Source organism: Amblyomma maculatum, chromosome 2 (assembly GCF_055883805.1).
Source record: "Amblyomma maculatum isolate TAMU_Amacu chromosome 2, ASM5588380v1, whole genome shotgun sequence".
Classification (NCBI taxonomy): domain Eukaryota; kingdom Metazoa; phylum Arthropoda; class Arachnida; order Ixodida; family Ixodidae; genus Amblyomma; species Amblyomma maculatum.
Window position 1 is genome coordinate 76,456,547 of NC_139345.1, and position 19,182 is coordinate 76,475,728.

The 19,182-nt window shown below is 44.8% G+C and overlaps 1 protein-coding gene across 1 annotated transcript in view; it reads left to right on the forward strand.

The window, feature by feature from the left end:
• LOC146199062 (lysosomal cholesterol signaling protein-like) overlaps positions 1–19,182 on the forward strand; it is a 79,290-nt gene that overhangs the window by 8,791 nt on the left and 51,317 nt on the right. The window contains exon 2 of the mRNA XM_084592029.1: positions 1,881–2,101. Coding sequence (XP_084448155.1) covers positions 1,881–2,101 — 221 coding nt within the window. The remainder of the gene's footprint in view (positions 1–1,880; positions 2,102–19,182) is intronic.

A 19,182-nucleotide genomic window follows, 5' to 3' on the forward strand; every position in this document is an offset into this window, starting at 1 on the left:
AGGACCAGGCAGACGTTTCTAAATGAAACCGGGTAATAAAGCACGACCATGCAGTCAACGAGGTGACCAAAAAATGCGCACATTATACCGATTCCTGCATACAGCCGTCATAGTTATACCTCTTGTCATTTCCAAAAAGTGACGCACTCTAAAAGTCATTTGTAAAAAGAGCAATTTCTAAATGTACTAGAACATGTTTACAGAGACTGCAGAACCATTATAGTCGTCCGTAACGACAGCAATAAAATCCAAGTAAGGGAAGTGTCTTGCAGGTAGGCACCTTATCTCCCATGTTATTGACGGCTTGTTAGAAGACGGATTCAGAAATCTGGATTTGGAAGTGTTGGAGGATAAGAGCTGATGGAGAGTGCCTCAGCAATTTGAGATTCGCTAATGACATTGCAGTGCCAAGTCAGGGGGCAGAGTGCGCAAAGAAGTAGGCAGAAAAGATAATAATTATTAAGCGCTTCGACAGAAAAAAGGAGTTTACGATAGGTATACCGATGTGCCGAGATGGGTATAGGACAGTTAGTGGCTGCTGATCCGGATCGTGAAATGAGAATACCTAGAACAAAGAGAATAATGCGGAACGTCTTTGGCAGGCGTTCTCAGATTGTACGCTAATTTATGACTATACCTCAAAAGAGAAGTATATAACTGCTGTATCGTGTAGATGGTCACCTATAGGGCCGACAAGAATAGTGTAGCGAAAATTCACGCTCAATTAAATAAAAGAAGCGAACTAAGGAAATGAAAATTACCGGCGCGACCTTAAGAGACGGGAAGCATGCACAGTTACCGATATTCTAGTCTAAATAAAGAAAAAGAAATGAGTATGGGCAAGACAAATGTAATGCGAAGGCAATATAAATGGTGGTTGCTAAGGGTGACAGACTGGATTTCAAGTTAGGGCTGCTGCTATCAATAGCAGCAGTAGAAGCAGCAGCAGCCTGCCTACCACCCCTGCATGAAAGAGGCCTTTATTTCTCTAACCTGGTCCTATGCCAGCTAGGCTACGTTATCTCCGTAAAAGTTGCTGCTTCTACTGATAATAGCAGCTGCGATAATTCAGAAACCTCCAACTTCTTCATTCCTTTCCTCATGACAAATTTTGGGCGCTCAAAAAGAGCGAGATGCGATTGCGACCCGCCCTTTAATATATTTCTGCATGTGTTTTGATATCCTCTTTTCCGATTGTTTGCTGCAATGAGAACAAAGGTAAAGAGAATGTTACTTTCACTGTAATAAAAGTAAAAAAAAAATGTTCCTTAATTGCAACAAAAATGCTACTTCCGAAACCGTTCTGACTACTACTTCCTGCGAACGCGTCTTTCACCGATGTTTTTTTTTTCCCTAACCAAGCATCAATTGGCGCAACAAGCTGCGTTTCTTCCATTAAATTTCTGGTTGGGTTAACTAACGGGACAGCTCAATAATCTGCTTCCAGCTTTTCGTGACAAGTATGTATGCAAAGGGACAAAGAAAAATAAATGTTCAGAACTGCCACACTCTGTAACTGGCCACCTGCTGACCCACGTCTGGAGCGGAGAGGTGCACAGGGCGTAGGCAGCCCTGGAATGCCAAATTACACAAAACACGTACCATTCGAAAAGATCTCATCTTCCTGCTTGCTCAAAGGAAGCGGCAGAGAAACAGCGTTCGCTTTATTCGTATCCATTTCTGCGCTCTCGTCCTGTGCTGGACTACAGTTTGTCGACCATGCCCCAACATGCCACGCATGTGGCAGCAGCACCAGATATTCCTTTTCGTTGCGGCGCTCTTGCTTTTTGATACAAGGCGAAGCTTGCATTTTTGCATCGTGCATGTGCACAGCGCATGCGCTAAGCCAATAGATTTATGGTGCTTAATGGTTTTTTCAGTGGAGTCTGTGTTCGGCCAGAGCCATCCGGATTTCGCGGGCCACCTGTACCTGGTGGCGCCACTTTCTCTTGTCGTCCTCAACCCGGTCGGCTTCTTTATGGCAGAGGTGCAAAGACCTCTACTCACACAGCGGCATGCCGGGCCTCCAGTCGAGACGAAGCAAGAGAGCCAGTCGGTAGTCAGCGAGGTCGCCAAAGCAGCTGCCTGGGCGGTGTTGAAGGTGAGCCCGAAATTATTAATCCTAAGTTTAACATTGCAGTTTAACTCAGGCATTAAAGTAAACGAACTGGCCAGCAGCGAGGCGCGACCCGTTTCACGCAAAATAGCCACACCAATCGCACTTTCCACCATTGCAGGTACCCAAAGCTGTCAATTTGCAATCTCCAATTAAAAAATGAAATCTCCAGGAAGTGACGCTGCAAAGCACTCGAGAACGTCCAGAAAGGAAGAAAGGAACGTGCCGAGGAACAGGCACGCTTAATATCCCTGATGCTGGACCAAGCAGACGTTAGTCCGCCGGCTCGCAACCAACACTGCATTAACATTTTTTTTTTTTAAGACCGAAGGTATTCAACAACAACCTCGACGAAGGGATATGCAGTCGCTGCCGAAGCCCAAACATCGGTACCCATATCGTGTGGATATGTCCGGAATATTCTGATATTCGAAGAAGGGCTCTCGGAGAAATTCCCATTGCCATCCACTCCGCCAACTACATCGATTGGGTACTTCCGCTGTCCCCCGTCACTGTGCTCTGGGCAAAGCTCGAAGAGCTAGTCGATGCGGGCCCAAGAGCCTAGCTTTACGGCAATCGACGCTAAATGAACCAGCACCCGCCTCGGCCGCAGTGACTGTGGTGGTTCCAGATGCCTGCACAGTTAATTCAAGCGAAAGTGCACACACAGCCAGGGTTCGAAAAAAAAAACGCGTTTCAATCAATCTGCGGAAGCAGGAGCAGAACAAACAAACAAACAAACAAACAAACAGACAAACAAACAAACAAACAAACAAACAAACAAACAAACAAACAAACAAACAAACAAACAAACAAACAAACAAACAAACAAACAAACAAACAAACAAACAAACAAACAAACAAACAAAGAAACAAACAAACAAACAAACAAACACACAAATAAACAAAAACAAGAAAACAAACAAAAACTTATCATACTTATGATTTGGAGCTTGATTCAATTTCGCGCCCTTGTGAGCAAATCCTACTTTTTTAGACCACTTGGCCTTCGCCGCAGTATTTCTACCCGCTCTTGAGCTTCACTTTGGATCTCGTCATGTTCAGCAACTGCCAACCGTGTTCAAGACCGTCCAAACGAAAGAAAACGCGGGAACTTGCACGTGCTAGGTTATTTCGAACGCGTAACCAGTTTGAAGCCCAGGCTGGGCGGCTACTGGATACCTCATTAGAACAAAACTGGACAGTATATCATATGTTTTCAGAAAAATCAGAAAAGATTGTAATAAGAAGCAGTCAAATAAAAACTCGTCGTTTCGTTGTTGAGAAACAATTCAGTTAGTCCACACAAATCGTTCACAAAATCGGAAGGCTCACGTGCTAAAACGCATTCCAGTTCGCATCATTCGAACTGATAGCGTGCGTACTTCGTGCCAAGATTACTGCGTCCCAACACCAATTTGTAATCACGCCACCGTATATTTATTTATTTAGGAATGCAACTGAATGGCGCTATAGGTATTGTTTCTACATGGCGAATGACGTTATATATCAGCAGGTAGTTTTTTCATTCCATTCTTGAAATGGTGGCCCCGCCGCGGTGGTGCAAATGGAAGAAGAGTGTCTAAGTTGCAGGCATGACCTGGTGCCTTACCTGTTAAAACTTGGTTATATCAAAAAATAATTTATGTACCACGAAGGACAAATTGTTTCCTTTGTAACAAATCAGAAACAACTAAACACATTTTCATAGATTGTAACAATGATATCTTTCCGGTGAACCAATTGTTATTATTATTATTCACATTAAATAAAGATTGATTGATTGATTGATTATTATTGGAATGGTGAGGACTCGAGAGGAGTCTGGCTTGTAGTCTATTCCAGCATTCTGCCGCCTGGATGAAAATTGACAACAGATTCGAAGCAGTGTGAACATGCAGAGTATAAACACGGCTGTTGTGACTGACACGCTGGGAAGTCCCGGTGGGAGGGAAAGATGATAAAAGTTAAGCAGCTGATTCGTTTTCACGTAGAACGAGAGTAGAAAGGTCACCTCGATACGTAAGATTATCCTAGCGTAGCAGCTGTAGTTTGTTGAAATACTCTAGGCAGCTTAGTTCCCTGCTGATTCGAAAAGGAATGACTGATGTCAGTCTCGTAGTGCTCATGCACTTGCCAACCTGGTGCGACCGAAAGTTGAATAAGCAGTATGTTTTATGAAGGATAAAAGTTGTACCAAAACGCGAGGAAAGATGAGACATGGATTGGCGTCGTTATTGACTGCAGAAATGTATCAGACTAAAAGGAGTGGCGAACTAAGTTAACATCTAAATATTTTTCCCGAATTGGAAGGAGTAGCCGAGTCGAGAATATCATGATTCACTATTCGCGTTTTATTGCAGCTGACACTCTTTGTCAATTTGTCAGTGCGCTGTAGATTATTCTGTAATGAGATGGTGTTACTATTACAGATGGAACGCGAAATTCACTATCACATGCAAATAAGCGACCATTTAGAGGTGCGGCAATTAAGAGCGCAGTATTCTAAACTTGGAGTTCTCTAAATACCATAGGGGAGTGCATTGAGGCACTTGGCAGAATGCATAAGACATACGAGTTAAAAAAAAAAAAAAAAACCTGTTGACAAAGACAAAGTGCTGTAGGCTAGGGGGAAAAAAACATAGCCTGCTCAAACCTGAGAAGGTAATATTCGGGCATTAAAGATTCAAAACAGATATTTGTGAGGCGCTCTGTCAAAAGTCTTTTTGAAATGAATGAAGACGGATTTTACAGTCATGTTCATATAAAAAGGGGAATTCAGGTCCAGAATAAACAATATTATCCAGGTTCCGGAAACTTGTGATCAAATATACCCATGCTGACGAGAATGAAATATAAAGGAGCTGTCATTGAGTATTGAAATAGGCTCGAGTAGAGTAAGTGCCCATTAACTCCGAGTTGACATTAGGGAGGTGGGCCGGCAACAGTTAGAGAATGATGGACATTTTGGGGAACGATATTGGAAGTAATTTAAGCAAAATGAGACGTGATTTTTTTTTATGTACTTTGGTATAACAGAAACAATGCCATCAAAGCCAGCTGAAGAAACGAAATTTGCCTGTTTGATAAGCTTCATAACACGCTGGCGTTTAATAATAGGGATATTCACAGCGGAGTCACGAAATAGGCTGCTTTGTGTTCCGTACGTCGTCATACGGCTTTTTAGGAATGCAGCAAAAAGTTTGGCCTTTCGGAAACTTCTATGTCGATAGCAAGACAGTTATTTTCATCCCGGATGAATAAATGTTTAAAACTTTTCGGTGTAATAATATTCTAAAACTATGTAGCATAAGAGGAAGAACCTGCGGGAAAAGTGAGGAAAAGCGTAGACAACGCGATTGATGCGGTAGAGTGTGCACTGGCATGAAAATGTTCGGCCCCAGCTGAACCCTCCACTACAACCGAAGCGAGCAAGTTAGGCGCGGCCAGCATTGCAGTTATACATGTCACCTCACCTGACGCGGCCTCAGGAGCCTCGCAGCAAAAAGCGCCATAACCTGTAGCGCGTAACTGAGCAAAGTTACATGCTGGTTAGTCTCTAAGTCTATCTGTATTATATACCTGTCTGTGCTTCGCAGTCCACTCTTTTCCGTCTATACGTGAAACGACGCCATCGCTTGGTATTTTCTTCCACATCCGACTCCCTGAACCTCGTTTTAGAAGCCCCACCTTGGGACGCGAGCAATCACTGCAGCCTTCTGCTCTCCCTTGTTTTCTTTTTTTTTTCTGCCTTTTCTGCCTCTCACATTGCGTCCTCAACGCAAACACGTGTGCCCATCTAAAGTTACAACGCTTTGCGGCCGTATTACTTTCCACATTGTTTGCCGAACTTGGGCACTGGGACCGAGTCATCCGCTGTTTGTGTGTCTCCTATTATTTCTCGCTTCGGTCCTTTTTTCTTTTCTCTCTCTCCGTTTGACCCGGATGTACCTCGCGCGCCCATTCTACGATCAGACCTTGTTGTTTGTCCCAGGAGCAACCTGATAGTTTTCCGTCTATCCCTCGGAGAGACACGTAATAAAAGAGACGTTGTTTGCGGCTCCCACAAAGGTTGGCTATTTCACGGGACAGCTAAACGAAAACACGCAAGTGTTCACAAGAGAAAAGAAAGGCATGATCGATGTAGATAAAAGCGTAGGCGTGTTGCCAGCACTATGAAAACAAGAAGGTAAATCATCAACGGTTTTTGCGTAGCACGGGTGCAGTCCCCTTGAAAGAACTAGAATGGACAAGACGATAAAAGAAGGATGGTGGTGCGTGGACCTGTGGCTATGGTAGTCTAGATAGCGGAAACTGAAACGAATGGACAGCGTCCTAAATGTGGCGACAGACCTGATTCGGTCGGGGAAGTTTCACGCTTGGAGGAAACAAGCAGCTAGCGCATTACAGCTGCGGGCAACTGGTCACGTTGGGGACCAGGCTGTCGACATACCAAATTGGTTGTGCAAAGCACAGGTTTCTAGTGCCAAGCTTCTGTAGGGAAGCGTGGTCTCTTGAGAAAACTGCGTGCTGTATGCCCAAGTGTACTGTTTTGCAAAGTACAGCGAACGTTTCTGATCGGCCATTTCCTGCTTCAATGCTGCTCTGGATGCACGAGAGTACCCTGCCGCTCGTCAGTACTACCGACTGTGCTGGCCCTTCTTGCAACGACCTTATATGTATATATATATATATATATATATATATATTGTAAGAATTGGGGGTTTATTCAGTAGACCAACAGTACTTGATCAGCAGGACTGAGCAGATCAGCGGCGAACACAGTCAGATCCAGCACGCACAGCGATCACGATGCCACTGACTAGCATGTTCCTTGTGCAATTCTTCCTCTTCACAATATATATATATATATATATATATATAACGTCCGCCGCTATGGCTGAGGGTGGCGCTGGTGAACACTCTCAAGGTTCGTATACAGACAACATAAACACCCAAGAAAGTAGCAGGGGGGGACAACGGCCGATGTAGCTCAGTTGGAAGAGCACCGGACGCGTTATTCGGAGGTCGTGGGTTCGGATCCCACCATCGGCACGTTGTTTTTTCTTCTATTTTTTTTTCTTCTACTTTGTGTCTAATTATCTTTCCCCTAAACAGATTACATTACTAATTTCTGTGATTATCCAAGTAAACAATAAAAAAAAGACAAAGTACCATCCCCAACGCTTTCCTTGGCCTCGCCGACTGTTGGCTTCTTTCCTTCACATATATATACATCGGTGTGTCTTTCGCGGAATAAATTCTATAAAGTTAGAAGAATGCAGGCCGTATTTCTAATAACCATGCCATATCATTACTCTAAGACGCTATTGAGTGTCATTCTCTGGGCTAATAACTAAGTAGGATCACTCAAGTACGCTTTCTGAACACTTCTTTTGATTGGTTTGTCAAGGCCACATATCCCTGGTGTCTTCTTAACCTTGAAAATAAAATAAAATGTTCACGTCTTTGGTTTTTGTGACAAAAAAGCAGCAAAAACGCAGCCACTAGTCTATATACATGTGGACTCTGTGGGGACTCTCGATGGTGTGTCATTTTTATATGTGCTGTCATGCAGTACAGATGAGCTTGCAAGAATATGTATTCATGGAGGCGAAAACGCGTCCGGAGAAGCGTTAGTTATTTTAGTGGGAGCAACCTGAGCGTTCCGCTACGTATGCCTTGAAACTCTGACCTACAGAGTGGAAAAACTGTGCTTCAAGACCCTGATGTTCCCTGAAGCCACTTCAACAAGCGAAAAAGATAAAGGCGGCAGCAGATATGGATGAAGTACATTCCTTAATTCTGTTACCTTTTTGATTCATGGGCGACTGGGACTGTTATATCTGACGATTTTTTATTGCTCCTATTTCACTAATTTCTTCGTCATAACGTCATTGCGTCGTGTACTAACCATATTCAAGGCAGGAGCTCTTACACAGTTCTTTTCACGGCCCAAATGCGACGCTTCTCTTAACTTATCTATGATAGGTAACTACACCTGATTTTCACGAATGCCGAGGATGCTGGTGGCAATGAGGATTAGTCGACAGCGCATATTTGCTCAATGTTTCACATGTACTTACATAGCGACCACTGTGAGAGCCACGTATAGTTAGCAGCATGCATGACATATATGTACTTCAATAAAGAAAGAAGGACGAAATATAAAATAAACGCCCGAGCAACAACTTCACGATAGGCCAGACTTGTGAATTCTTTCGTATTTGTCTGGGGGTTTTTTGCAAGGCTGCTAACACGCTTGCGGCGGAGGGCATTTCTTTTGCTGTCGCCGGACAGGATCCAAGAGCGGCACGTGGCGTCAGGAATGAAGTTGGCTCATGAAGAGATGGATCGCTCCTCAAAAACAAACACTAGCCTATAGCCAAAAAGGTCATTCTCGTCGCTCGCTCAGAGGTAGGTCCTGATGGAAGCCCTGGGGACATGCTTCAAAGTTTGCAAACGAACGAAATCTGAAAGTCAATGCTCGTGTATCGTTTGAAGAGCCCCTGCCAATGCCTTTTTTTTTTTCATCTTAGCTCTGCACATTTTTCAAATAATTATAACCGACCACCGGCGGGCATAGCTTGCTCTTTCAGCTTGTGCGATCTGCTTGCTGATCTGTCGTCTATATTTTGGATTCAGCTACTGACAACTGGCATATTCACGTGGTGATTCGGCTGAGTCGAAAGCAGTGACGAGCTGGACGCCTCGTTCCCGGCTGCCAGATTAAATTGAGCGATATAATCCTGCGAAAGACGTTTACCCGAAGACACACGTCAACAACAACAACAGAGGCAGCAGAAAAGACAAGAAGAAGAAGAAGAAGAAGAAGAACAACAACAACAACAACAACGACAACAACAACAACAACAACAACAACAACAACAACAACAACAACAACAACAACAACAACAACAACAACAACAACAACAACAACAACAACAACAACAACAACAACAACAACAACAACGACAAAAACAATAGCAGCAGCAACAAATAAATAGCTGTTGTAGTTCATTGCAATGCATATATTGTGCTACAAAAAATAATGAGCAGAAACACGAAGAGCAAGGAGGAAAACTGCACAAAAATTGAGCATACCCATCGGTCGGCTAAGCAGTCAGAGTGGTTGCTTTTGTGAGCCTTCCTCGTTGTGTTTTGCAACATTTCCAGCCGACTTCTTTCCAAGATCAGGTTTGTTTTAAGCGTGGATAAGCTCTTTGTTCTCCAAAGGCGGTTTCTGAGGCGGAACCAATTCGGCGCGACGAGAAACAGATTAGCGATTAAAAGAACCCTCGTAGCGTGCAGTGCTTCGTGCCGTTTCCATGGACACGAACATCTTGCCCACTGTGCTACTATTGAGAGACTGGAGCATTAATGGGTTTGAAAAGATTTTGGAGTTGAAGAAAAAGGTGAAACATGCGAACTGATGCTAGCTGAGGAATTTGTAAAGGGCAGTGTTCTTAATTATAAAAGTAGGTCACATACAGCAAACCTGCAAACTTCCAAACACTGATTTTGCAAAAGCTAATGTAAAAAAAAAATCTGCTATTCAGTAAGCACGTCTGCTATGCCTCCTTATGCCGACAGAAATGGTACCTGAGGCCGATTATTCGATAATTTTAGAATATCAGCCTTCTAGTGCGGATTTGAGGCCCGCATTCAAGACAGAAACGTACTATTTATTGCATTTAGAATATTCCAAAATGCACAAATATTGAATATAAGTGGAACATCCAAAGTGCTTTCACACCCACTAGTTTTCTTGTGGCCATCGACACATCATGTGACACAGCAATATGGCGGCTGTCGGCTTGGTTTGTTTTGTGCTAGGAATCAGGTCGCTTTCCTGAGTGTGGATTTTGAGAGTAGGTCCAGTTTTGCAGTGCTTGGTCTAGTCAACTCACGGAGAAACTATACTTACACTCAACTGCCTGCCAAGCGGTGACTCGGAGCCCAGGTGTACGGTCCGAATACGAGAAGCTAGTTTCGGAAATACCTCGTTCAGGCGTCGGAAACATTGGTGCAGTACATGAGGTGCAGCTCGTCCCGCGCAGCAGACATCTGAACAGTGGACGTGAATCCTAATAGCAATTTTTTATGAGGCCTAACGTCCCAAAGCGACCCAGGCTATGAGTGACTCCGTAGTGGTGGGCTCCAGAAATTTTGACCACCCGAGGTTCTTTAACTTGCGTTGACATCGCACCCTACACGGGCACCTTGCTTTTCGCCTCCATCGAAAAGCGACCGCCGTGGCCGGGATTCGATCCCGTAATCTTGATCACAGTAGTCGAGTGCAGTAACCGCTGCATTACCACGGCGAGTCATAATCACAAAATGGCTGCGGAACGGCTGCTTGGCATGCAATCTTACAGCGCTACTGAAGGCAGTGGCTTTATGGAGCCTAGTACAACAGACGTTGCTATCGGTTGTCATCAAGACCTGCCTTTGTCTGTGTGATGAGTACATATGACGACACGGGAGATAACATAAAGCGGGATTCAGAAATGACCCTATAACTATAGCCTTTCGATGTTAGACTTTCGCTGAAAACCTGTGGACTCCTTGGACATAACATCTAATTATCAAGCAATTGAGGAATATTTTAAGATACTGTTATGAACATTCTGACGGATGGTACGTTCTAGTTCAACGATCGATACGTTGCTAAGCCTTGTTTTTAAAGGTTATTCTTCCCTCGCCCCGTGTTTTTAAGCCAGTCATAGAAAACGAATAGGGAGCGTTCCTGTCAATAAATAGCAGAAAACTACAAGATTCTGGAGGATGACCTATACGATTATACAAACTGTCATGCTTCAGTATTATGACATGAGATGAAATTGCGTTCATAAACTTCTCGCAGAAAAATGTGCCTTAACAGAGTTTCCGAATGTGTATGAAACTGTTTTAATTGAAATTTTATCACACAGCTGTTAGGTCATGCGCTGTCACCGCATAGCTGCTACCTTCGATGATTATGCCCCGAATGCATAATTTCTTATTTGATTTCGGTGTTAGGGTAGTTAAGTTTACTTTTGAGACTACACAGCGTAGATAAGTGAACGTGCTGTCCAATTTTTGGAGCTCTCTAACTTGGAAAAAAGTTCTGCCACTTCACCAGAGCACTTTACAGTAGTGAGACAATTCCCATCGCCTTCTCATGAATAGGAATTATGCTATAATATGTGAAGTTACTCGCACAAGACGGACAAACCGTAAGTGAAAAAAAAAAAAACAATGCTTTAACAATTAAATGAATATTTGACTAATTATTTGGTATTCGATGGTAAGTATTTGTATTTAGTTACATTCTAAAAATCTGATATTAGCACGCCCCAGTAAATTTTTTTTCTTAATACTGCGAGTGAAACTGACGTGTACAAAATTAATTGATATTATTTTATTTGGTGTGTTAACGAGTTTGAAAGGCGGGGTCATAGCTCACTTACTATTTTACTCAATGTCTGACTGCCCAGTATAAAATTAATTAATCTTAATTCACTGCAATACAGAACTTCTCAAATACATTTCTCATGAGCCTTCCTGTATTCAGAAATGAAGGCCTTGAATGATCAAAACATAAAGAGATGTTTATTTTGTATACAGTGTTTCTAAGCCTACCTCAGCAGTTTTTAATCAACATGCTTGCTCGTAATTCCTTTAGATATGACTTATTTGATCCAAACGGAAGCTCTCAGTTTAGGCAAGTCGCTTTCATATTTTAATGAATTTATACATTGAAATAAAGGGAGGTAAATATAAAATATGGTGCTTTCTTCGTTTATTAATTTATAATAGTCGGTTAAAAACTTTATTTTGGAATGCCACGTGAAAAACTTCCTTAAGCGTCTACAAATACGATCAAAATCAAACAGAGTTATGTGATAACTATCGGCAGTTTTCGTCTAGTTCCTGCGAACTATTTAGTCATTGCAGACGTAAATTACTAATTAGCTCAGGATAATCTATCGTATTGTTCACGCATGCATGGTGGTTACAAACGGCAGAGAACACCTCATTGATGTGACATAACTGTCAGGTATGGCTCACGGTGATCGGCGCTAAATTGCCACCAGGTCTGACGCAGCTATTGCCTGTTAGTAAGCGATGATAACATTTCCCCTTTCATTTTGCGTGTTCGACTACGTGAACCGGATTGGAAATTTGGTGGCGAACATTTCATGGCATGATACGTTGCGAGAATTATACTAAATAAAATATTCGAAGAATATCGCGTGGGTTTGCAAATTAAACTTGCAGGTACTACGTTCACTAGATATTTAAATATTTGCATTAGGAAATTAGATAGATTTGATTTGAACGTCCTTAATTGAATAGGAAGGCTCATGGCCATGGATGGGGGTAAAGGAGAGTAGGTAGAACCTTCATCGTTTGTACAGGTCGTCCCTCAAATCACATTGCTCTGACCAGGCCACTAAGGGAGCCATACTTGGCAAATATCATTTGTGCGTTAGCGTCAGTTCCTAGAAGGGAACGGTAGTTCAGCCGGTAGGGTTCGATCTCGGAGCGTCCAGTAGAAAAAGCAGGGTAATCCCAGAGTAGATGAGATATGCCGCTGCGCGTTAGAGTAGTACAATGGGGGCACGTAATCATTTCTTCTGTATACTGACGCCAGCGGGCATGCGTGTGCTTATTTTCATGAGCAGGGAATTAGAAGATTGGATGGCGAAGATTATAAATTCATATTGTATCCGCCTCGTCGCATAACTTTCGCTCATATAAGTGTACTGTATACAGCTCCTTGTTTGGTTAAGAAATAACGAAAAAAACACCGCTGTCTCGTTTAGAACCTCTTGTACAGGGTACTGATGCTTTAAAAAGATCTCAACTGAAATCACCTCCATATTTGAGTCACCTCCTCGTCTTTATCCAGCCGTCTCCTTCATAAAACTGGACTATCACTGTGTATCGCTTTTTTGAAACCCGCATCGAATGAGTTCAGACTGTTGAAGGAAAAACAATTAGAGGGTTTCTTAGATGTTCCTTAGGAAGAGAATAGCGAGAGCCTATCCTTCCTCTCCTATCATTTGCCTCTCATCGTTTGCCGCTTGTTGCAGTGCTACATATAATTATAATTGGTTTACAGGAAAGGGAAGACGCAGTATCATTCATACTTTCTCCGGCAAGTGTGAGTTTGGACGGTATACACCATCGCTCTTGTCGCATGGCGTTCCTTGGCGCGCGTTTAAGTGGGGTATTGCAGAGGGCAGGAATGCTAGACAAGAACGCATCTCGCGGAATCTCGCTGAAAAAGACAAATCTCATTCACAGATCTCGCGCCAACTCTCACGCACGGGATTTCATTCCATGAGCCTAGAAAAGGCTTTCACCTCGAAAATAAATGAACATGCACAAATAGTGCAGAGCACTCGCCGCCTTGCCTCAGCTCTGAGACCGTGCCTGCCAGCAGCATAAGCTTGCATGAACGGTCCCAGAGCTCAGACTGAGTAGTCCTGCCATGAAGCTGAAATAGTGTTCCATTTTGTTTCTTCCTTTTTTATCTACTTACTCCCAAGGCTGTCTCTCATCCCCACGTCATCTTTTCCCTGCTCGCCATCCTCGTCAACTTCTGCCGTTCCGGAAAGGAGCTTCCGGTGCCGGTGACTTCCATCCTGAAGGTAGGATGCTTCCGCCTCTAACGGCTTGGCAGTCTTAATTATGTAGTAGAGAGGCAAAATGGTAAGCGAAATTCTAGTCGCTTTTGCCCTTAGAAACAGGGACAAGCTTGGCCATAGGGGTCCAGAAAGAAAAGAAAAGCAATGTATAAACTATACTATTCTCTCTGCTGAACGAAACTTTCGGCTTGTCTGTTTTTACTACGTAAAGGTTTTATTTTAATAAAAACAATGAGTCATGTGATTGACGAAGGAATGTATTTACGCTGCTTTTATTCTGTTTTAGGCCGCTGGCGTCCGCTATCTCATGCATGGGTACACTCCCGTCTACGATTGTAGCCCCTCCTACCTTACAGTGTCCGGCACCGGCTAACCAATGAGCTACCGATACGGTAGCATAGTAACTAGAGCAATCCGTCTACTATATCGACTGCAATACGTATCAATGTCGTCGCAGTTATAAGATGGCTAACGTGGGATCAACCACGTTACAGATTCGAAACTATTCAGTGATTTTTTTATGCCTTTAGCACGATCCAGCTACTCGATCGCTTTTACTTACATGCCATTTATACAGCTATGAGCTTTGTTCATGCCCAAAAGGTCCTTATTTATGTTTTTTTAACGCTTCTTCTTGAGAGGCCATTCAGACTTTTCGGTGAAGAAAGACTGCCCGAAGGAGATGAAAGCGCTGATATGAATTCGTTTAGCACATGACTCTTTTTGCTCTGAGCACTCTGCGATTGGTTAGAAGCGCCGAGGCATTTCAGCGGACACCATTATAAAGGCTAGGGGCCGCAGCTGGCAGCCAAACTCGCGTTCTTTGCTTTCACATCTTCGAGCAGTTCTGCGGTGGTTACTATAATTCTGTTACCTCCCATCTGATCACGATATCCCTGCTGTGCCAGCTGATGTCGAGAGACGGGGGCCGAGACGGTACAGTAGCAGCAAACGCATTTTTCGGACTTGTGTCGAGATGAGGAGAAACGAGAAAAGGCAGGGAGGTCAACCAGGCGTTTCCCTGGTTCGCTATTATTGCGAATTTGGGCTCACGTTCCCATGGGTTATGGAGCGGCAACCACACAGAGGACACGAATCTAGTTAGGAAGGGATCTTGAAGCAGCTGGGGTTCTTGTACTGCAGCGGTCCACGATATAGCTTCTAGTTGCCAAATACAACGATTTAGTGAACATAAAGGATAGCAAAAGATAACCACCAGTGCGTCTGAATGTATGCTTTAGCTCCGAAAATGTAGTTTCTTCCGTTGTGGGCTTGAGTGAACTCGTGGGAAGTTAGTTTTTACAGAAGAAACTATGCTGTTGGCATTGCCGCTTAGATGCACTTAAATGAGACAAAAAACAATCAAATTAATAATGTCAAACACATGAACCAAATAGAATGCGTATACGTTTTTTGCATTGCACGTGTACAATTGTTTTATGTTTTCTGCTTATATATTTGTTTCTGCGATTTAATCACTGCACTTTGCCTCCGAATATCTGATCTGCTTATGTCTTTTGCCTTGCATTGTAATAACCTATATTCTGCGTATTCGTATACTTAGAATTACATATCAGCCACGACGCTACCCCCTTAGTAAAAATAAAAGCATCGTGTGGTGAGAGTGTTCGTTAAAGCAATAATAATAAAATCGCGTGATTAAATAATTAATACAGCATTAATTATGTAGATTTCATTAGCGACATTTAAAAATGCCATCAACATTTTACTGATAAATGAGGATATTGGAATGCTGGATCAGTTTCTTGCAAAATATACTAGCCACATTGTAAATCAGTACACAAATTCGCTTTTGTTCGATATGTTTGGGCGCTAGGTGGTGTGAAGACTGTTAAATTTACTGTATTATCTGTCTTACACACTGGTGTTGTTTTCTTTATCGCATAAATTGTTCCTTTTGAGTGCGTCTTGTTGTGTCTTTGTGAAAAATAACGAAAAAGAAGTGTTATCGTTGCTTTTTAACAGGCTTTAGGAGAAACCGCCACTAGACACGAACTTCTCTGCTTGGTTAAAAATTTAAGGTGGCACTTAAGCTCCGATTTTAAAGATATTGTTAAGGGGTAGTTCAGCTTGTAGCAGAGGGCGGACACCGAAGACAAGGCTTTCAAACAGACGTTTTCTGTAGGCACCAGCCGACACTGTTAAACGTCGTCTTCTCTCAAAAACTCACGAGAGTCTTCTTCTTCTTTCCTTATGCGTATGCGTTCTTCTTCTTTCCTTATGCGTTGCACCGCCTAATGTGACACTACCCCGCCGGCTGGAAAGCACCGTCCCGGTGCGTACTAGCGTCCAAACCAGGGTCCATGTAGTACGGTTTTAGGCGTGCAACATGGACCGTCTCGGTGCATGGTGTAGAGGCATGACGGACGGGATGCAAGGGCGCAATTTCGTATGTCACTGGTGTCACTTGTCGTAAAATACGGTAGGGTCCTGTATACCCGGGCAAAAGTTTTTCCGAGGGGCCAACGCGGCGAGGTGGAGTCCAAAGCAGCACGAGAGAGCCGCAAGAATACTCGGTGTTGCGATGACAGGAATCATAGCGACGTTTCTGGGAGTGCTGAGAGGCTGCGAGTCGGCTGCGAGCAACAACGCAGGCAGCTTCAGCTCGGGCTATGGCGTCACGAGCATATGAGCTGGCAGTGGTGACAGACGGGAGCAGGCTGTCAAAAGGAAGCAGAGGTTCACGGCCGTATAGAAGATAGAAGGGGGAGTAGCAGGTAGTGTCGTGACGCGACGAATTGTAAGCGAATGTCACAAATGGCAGCGTTATGTCCCAGTCGCGGTGGTCATCAGAAACGTACATAGACAACATGTCAGTCAGTGTCCGGTTAAGGCGTTCGGTAAGCCCGTTCGTCTGTGGATGGTAGGCAGTCGTGAAAGAATGACGAACGTGGCACAGCCGTAGGATCTCGTCGAGTATACGAGCCAGAAAGCAACGGCCACGGTCGGCGAGCAGTTGGCGGGGAGCTCCATGGACGAGTATAACGCCGTTGAGGAGGAAAGCAGCGACATCAGTTGCACAACTGGTTGGTATTGCTCGTGTGACCGCGTAGCGTGTGGTGTAATCAGTGGCCACCGCAATCCATTTGTTCCCCGATGCGGACAGTGGAAAAGGCCCTAAAGGTCCAGACCCACTCGAGAAAATGGGTCTATGGGGATGTTGATTGGCTGCAGAAGTCCAGCTGGTAAAAGTGATGGCTTTTTCCGGCGTTGACAGCGGTCACAAGCAGCTACGTAACGGCGGACTGCGCGATATAGGCCTGGCCAAAAGAACCGACGACGCACACTGTCGCATGTGCGAGAGACGCCTAAATGACCCGCTGTAGGAACGTCGTGAAGCTGTTGAAGGACGGCTGATCGTAGGTGCTGAGGGACTACTAGTAGAAGGTCGGGGCCATCAGGTCGCATATTGTGCCGGTATAAGGTGTCGTCGTAGAGCACAAACAAACGAAGGGAAGGGTCATCGCGATCGGCGGTGAGGCGATTGATAATTTCGCTAAGCTGAGGGTCCTGGCGTTGCTCATGGCGAATGTTGGAGAAATCAGAAATAGAGAGCACGCAAGCGTCATTGTCACATTCAGGTTGACTTGGCGGGTCGACTGGATGACGGGACAGGCAGTCGGCGTCTCGATGCAACTGGCCAGACTTATAAACCACTGAAAAATTGTACTCCTGAAGGCGCAAGGCCCAACGTCCAAGGCGGCCAGTAGGGTCTTTAAGTGTAGAAAGCCAACACAGGGCGTGGTGGTCAGTGACTACTGTGAATGGCCGCCCATACAAGTAAGGGCGGAACTTTGCAATGACCCAAACTAGGGCTAAGCACTTACGTTCAGTGATGGAATAATTTTGTTCGGCCGCAGAGACGAGTCGGCTGGCATAGGCGATGACGCGGGGTAACCCGAGCTGACGTTGTGCGAGAACGGCACCAATTCCATGACCACTTGCGTCGGTGCGTACTTCTGTGGGCGCTGACGGATTGAAGTGAGCCAACACTGGCGGACCGGTGAGGTGGGCAATAAGAGCGACGAAGGCGGCCGATTGTTCGTGGCCCCAGGTAAAGGAGACTTCTTTTTTTAGAAGCTGCGTGAGCGGACGGGCTATTTCTGCGAAGTTTGGTACAAATCGCCGGAAATATGAGCAAAGTCCGAGGAAGCTACGCACGTCGCTGCTAGATTTCGGTATAGGGAAATCCCTTACAGCGCGAATTTTGTCGGGATCTGGCTGGATGCCATGGGTGTTGACTAAATGTCCTAGGACCTTGAGTTCCCGGTGACCAAAGGTACACTTCTTGGAGTTCAACTGAAGGTGAGCTCGTCGGAAGACACCCAGAAAAGCCGAAACACGATGGAGGTGGCCTTCAAAGGTTGATGAAAATACGATGACGTCATCGAGGTAGCACAGACATGTGGTCCATTTGAGCCCGCGTAATAGGGAGCCCATCATACGCTCGAATGTCGCAGGGGCATTACATAAGCCGAAAGGCATCACCTTGAATTAGTAGAGGCCATCCGGGGTGACAAAAGCCGTCTTTTCACGATCTCTTTCGTCAACAGAGATCTGCCAATATCCAGAACGGAGATCGATGGAGGAGTAGTTAGCACCATGCAGGCAGTCGAGAGCGTCATCGATCCTTGGAAGAGGGTACACGTCTTTCTTTGTTATCTTGTTTAGGTGTCGATAATGAACGCAAAACCTCCATCTGTTGTCTTTCTTTTTGACGAGTACTACCGGAGACGCCCAGGGGCTGCTCGACGGCTCAATAATGTTGCTTGCCAACATTTTCTCTACTTCTTCCTGAATGATCCTGCGTTCGGAAAGAGCAACTCTGTAAGGCCGTCGATGAATAGGTCGGGCTTCTCCAGTATCAATACGATGTGTGACGACGGAAGTTTGGCCCAGGGATCCGTGACCGAAATCAAAAATGTCGCTGAATGACCGCAAAAGGCCGGCAAGGGCGCTGGCATATTCGGGACGCAGGTCAGAGGCAACCATGGTTGAGATGCGGTCCTCCGGACTATGTGATGGGACAGGTTGTGCAGGTACGTCGGCGTGACGGTCGGACAGCACTGCAGAAATGGTAAAGCTGGACAAAGGCGACAGCTCGGCAAGGAAAATGCCCTCCGGGAGAACTTGTGAAGACATGCTGAAGTTGAGTACGGGAATGTAGGCGAGGTTATTCTCGACGTGTACAATGTCATGAGGTAGGACGATGTTGCGCTGTAGAGTGACGTCGGTGATGGGGTTGACAACGTAGTCGCCGTCAGGAAGGGAGGGAAAAGGTGACATGGGCACGTATACTGCCGCCTCGGGAGGTAGGCGAGTAAATGTACTGGAGCGGAGGCGAGGCTGGGATTGGTCAGCACTGGGGTCGTGAACACAATAGGGCAGGGCTAGGCGCAGAAGTCC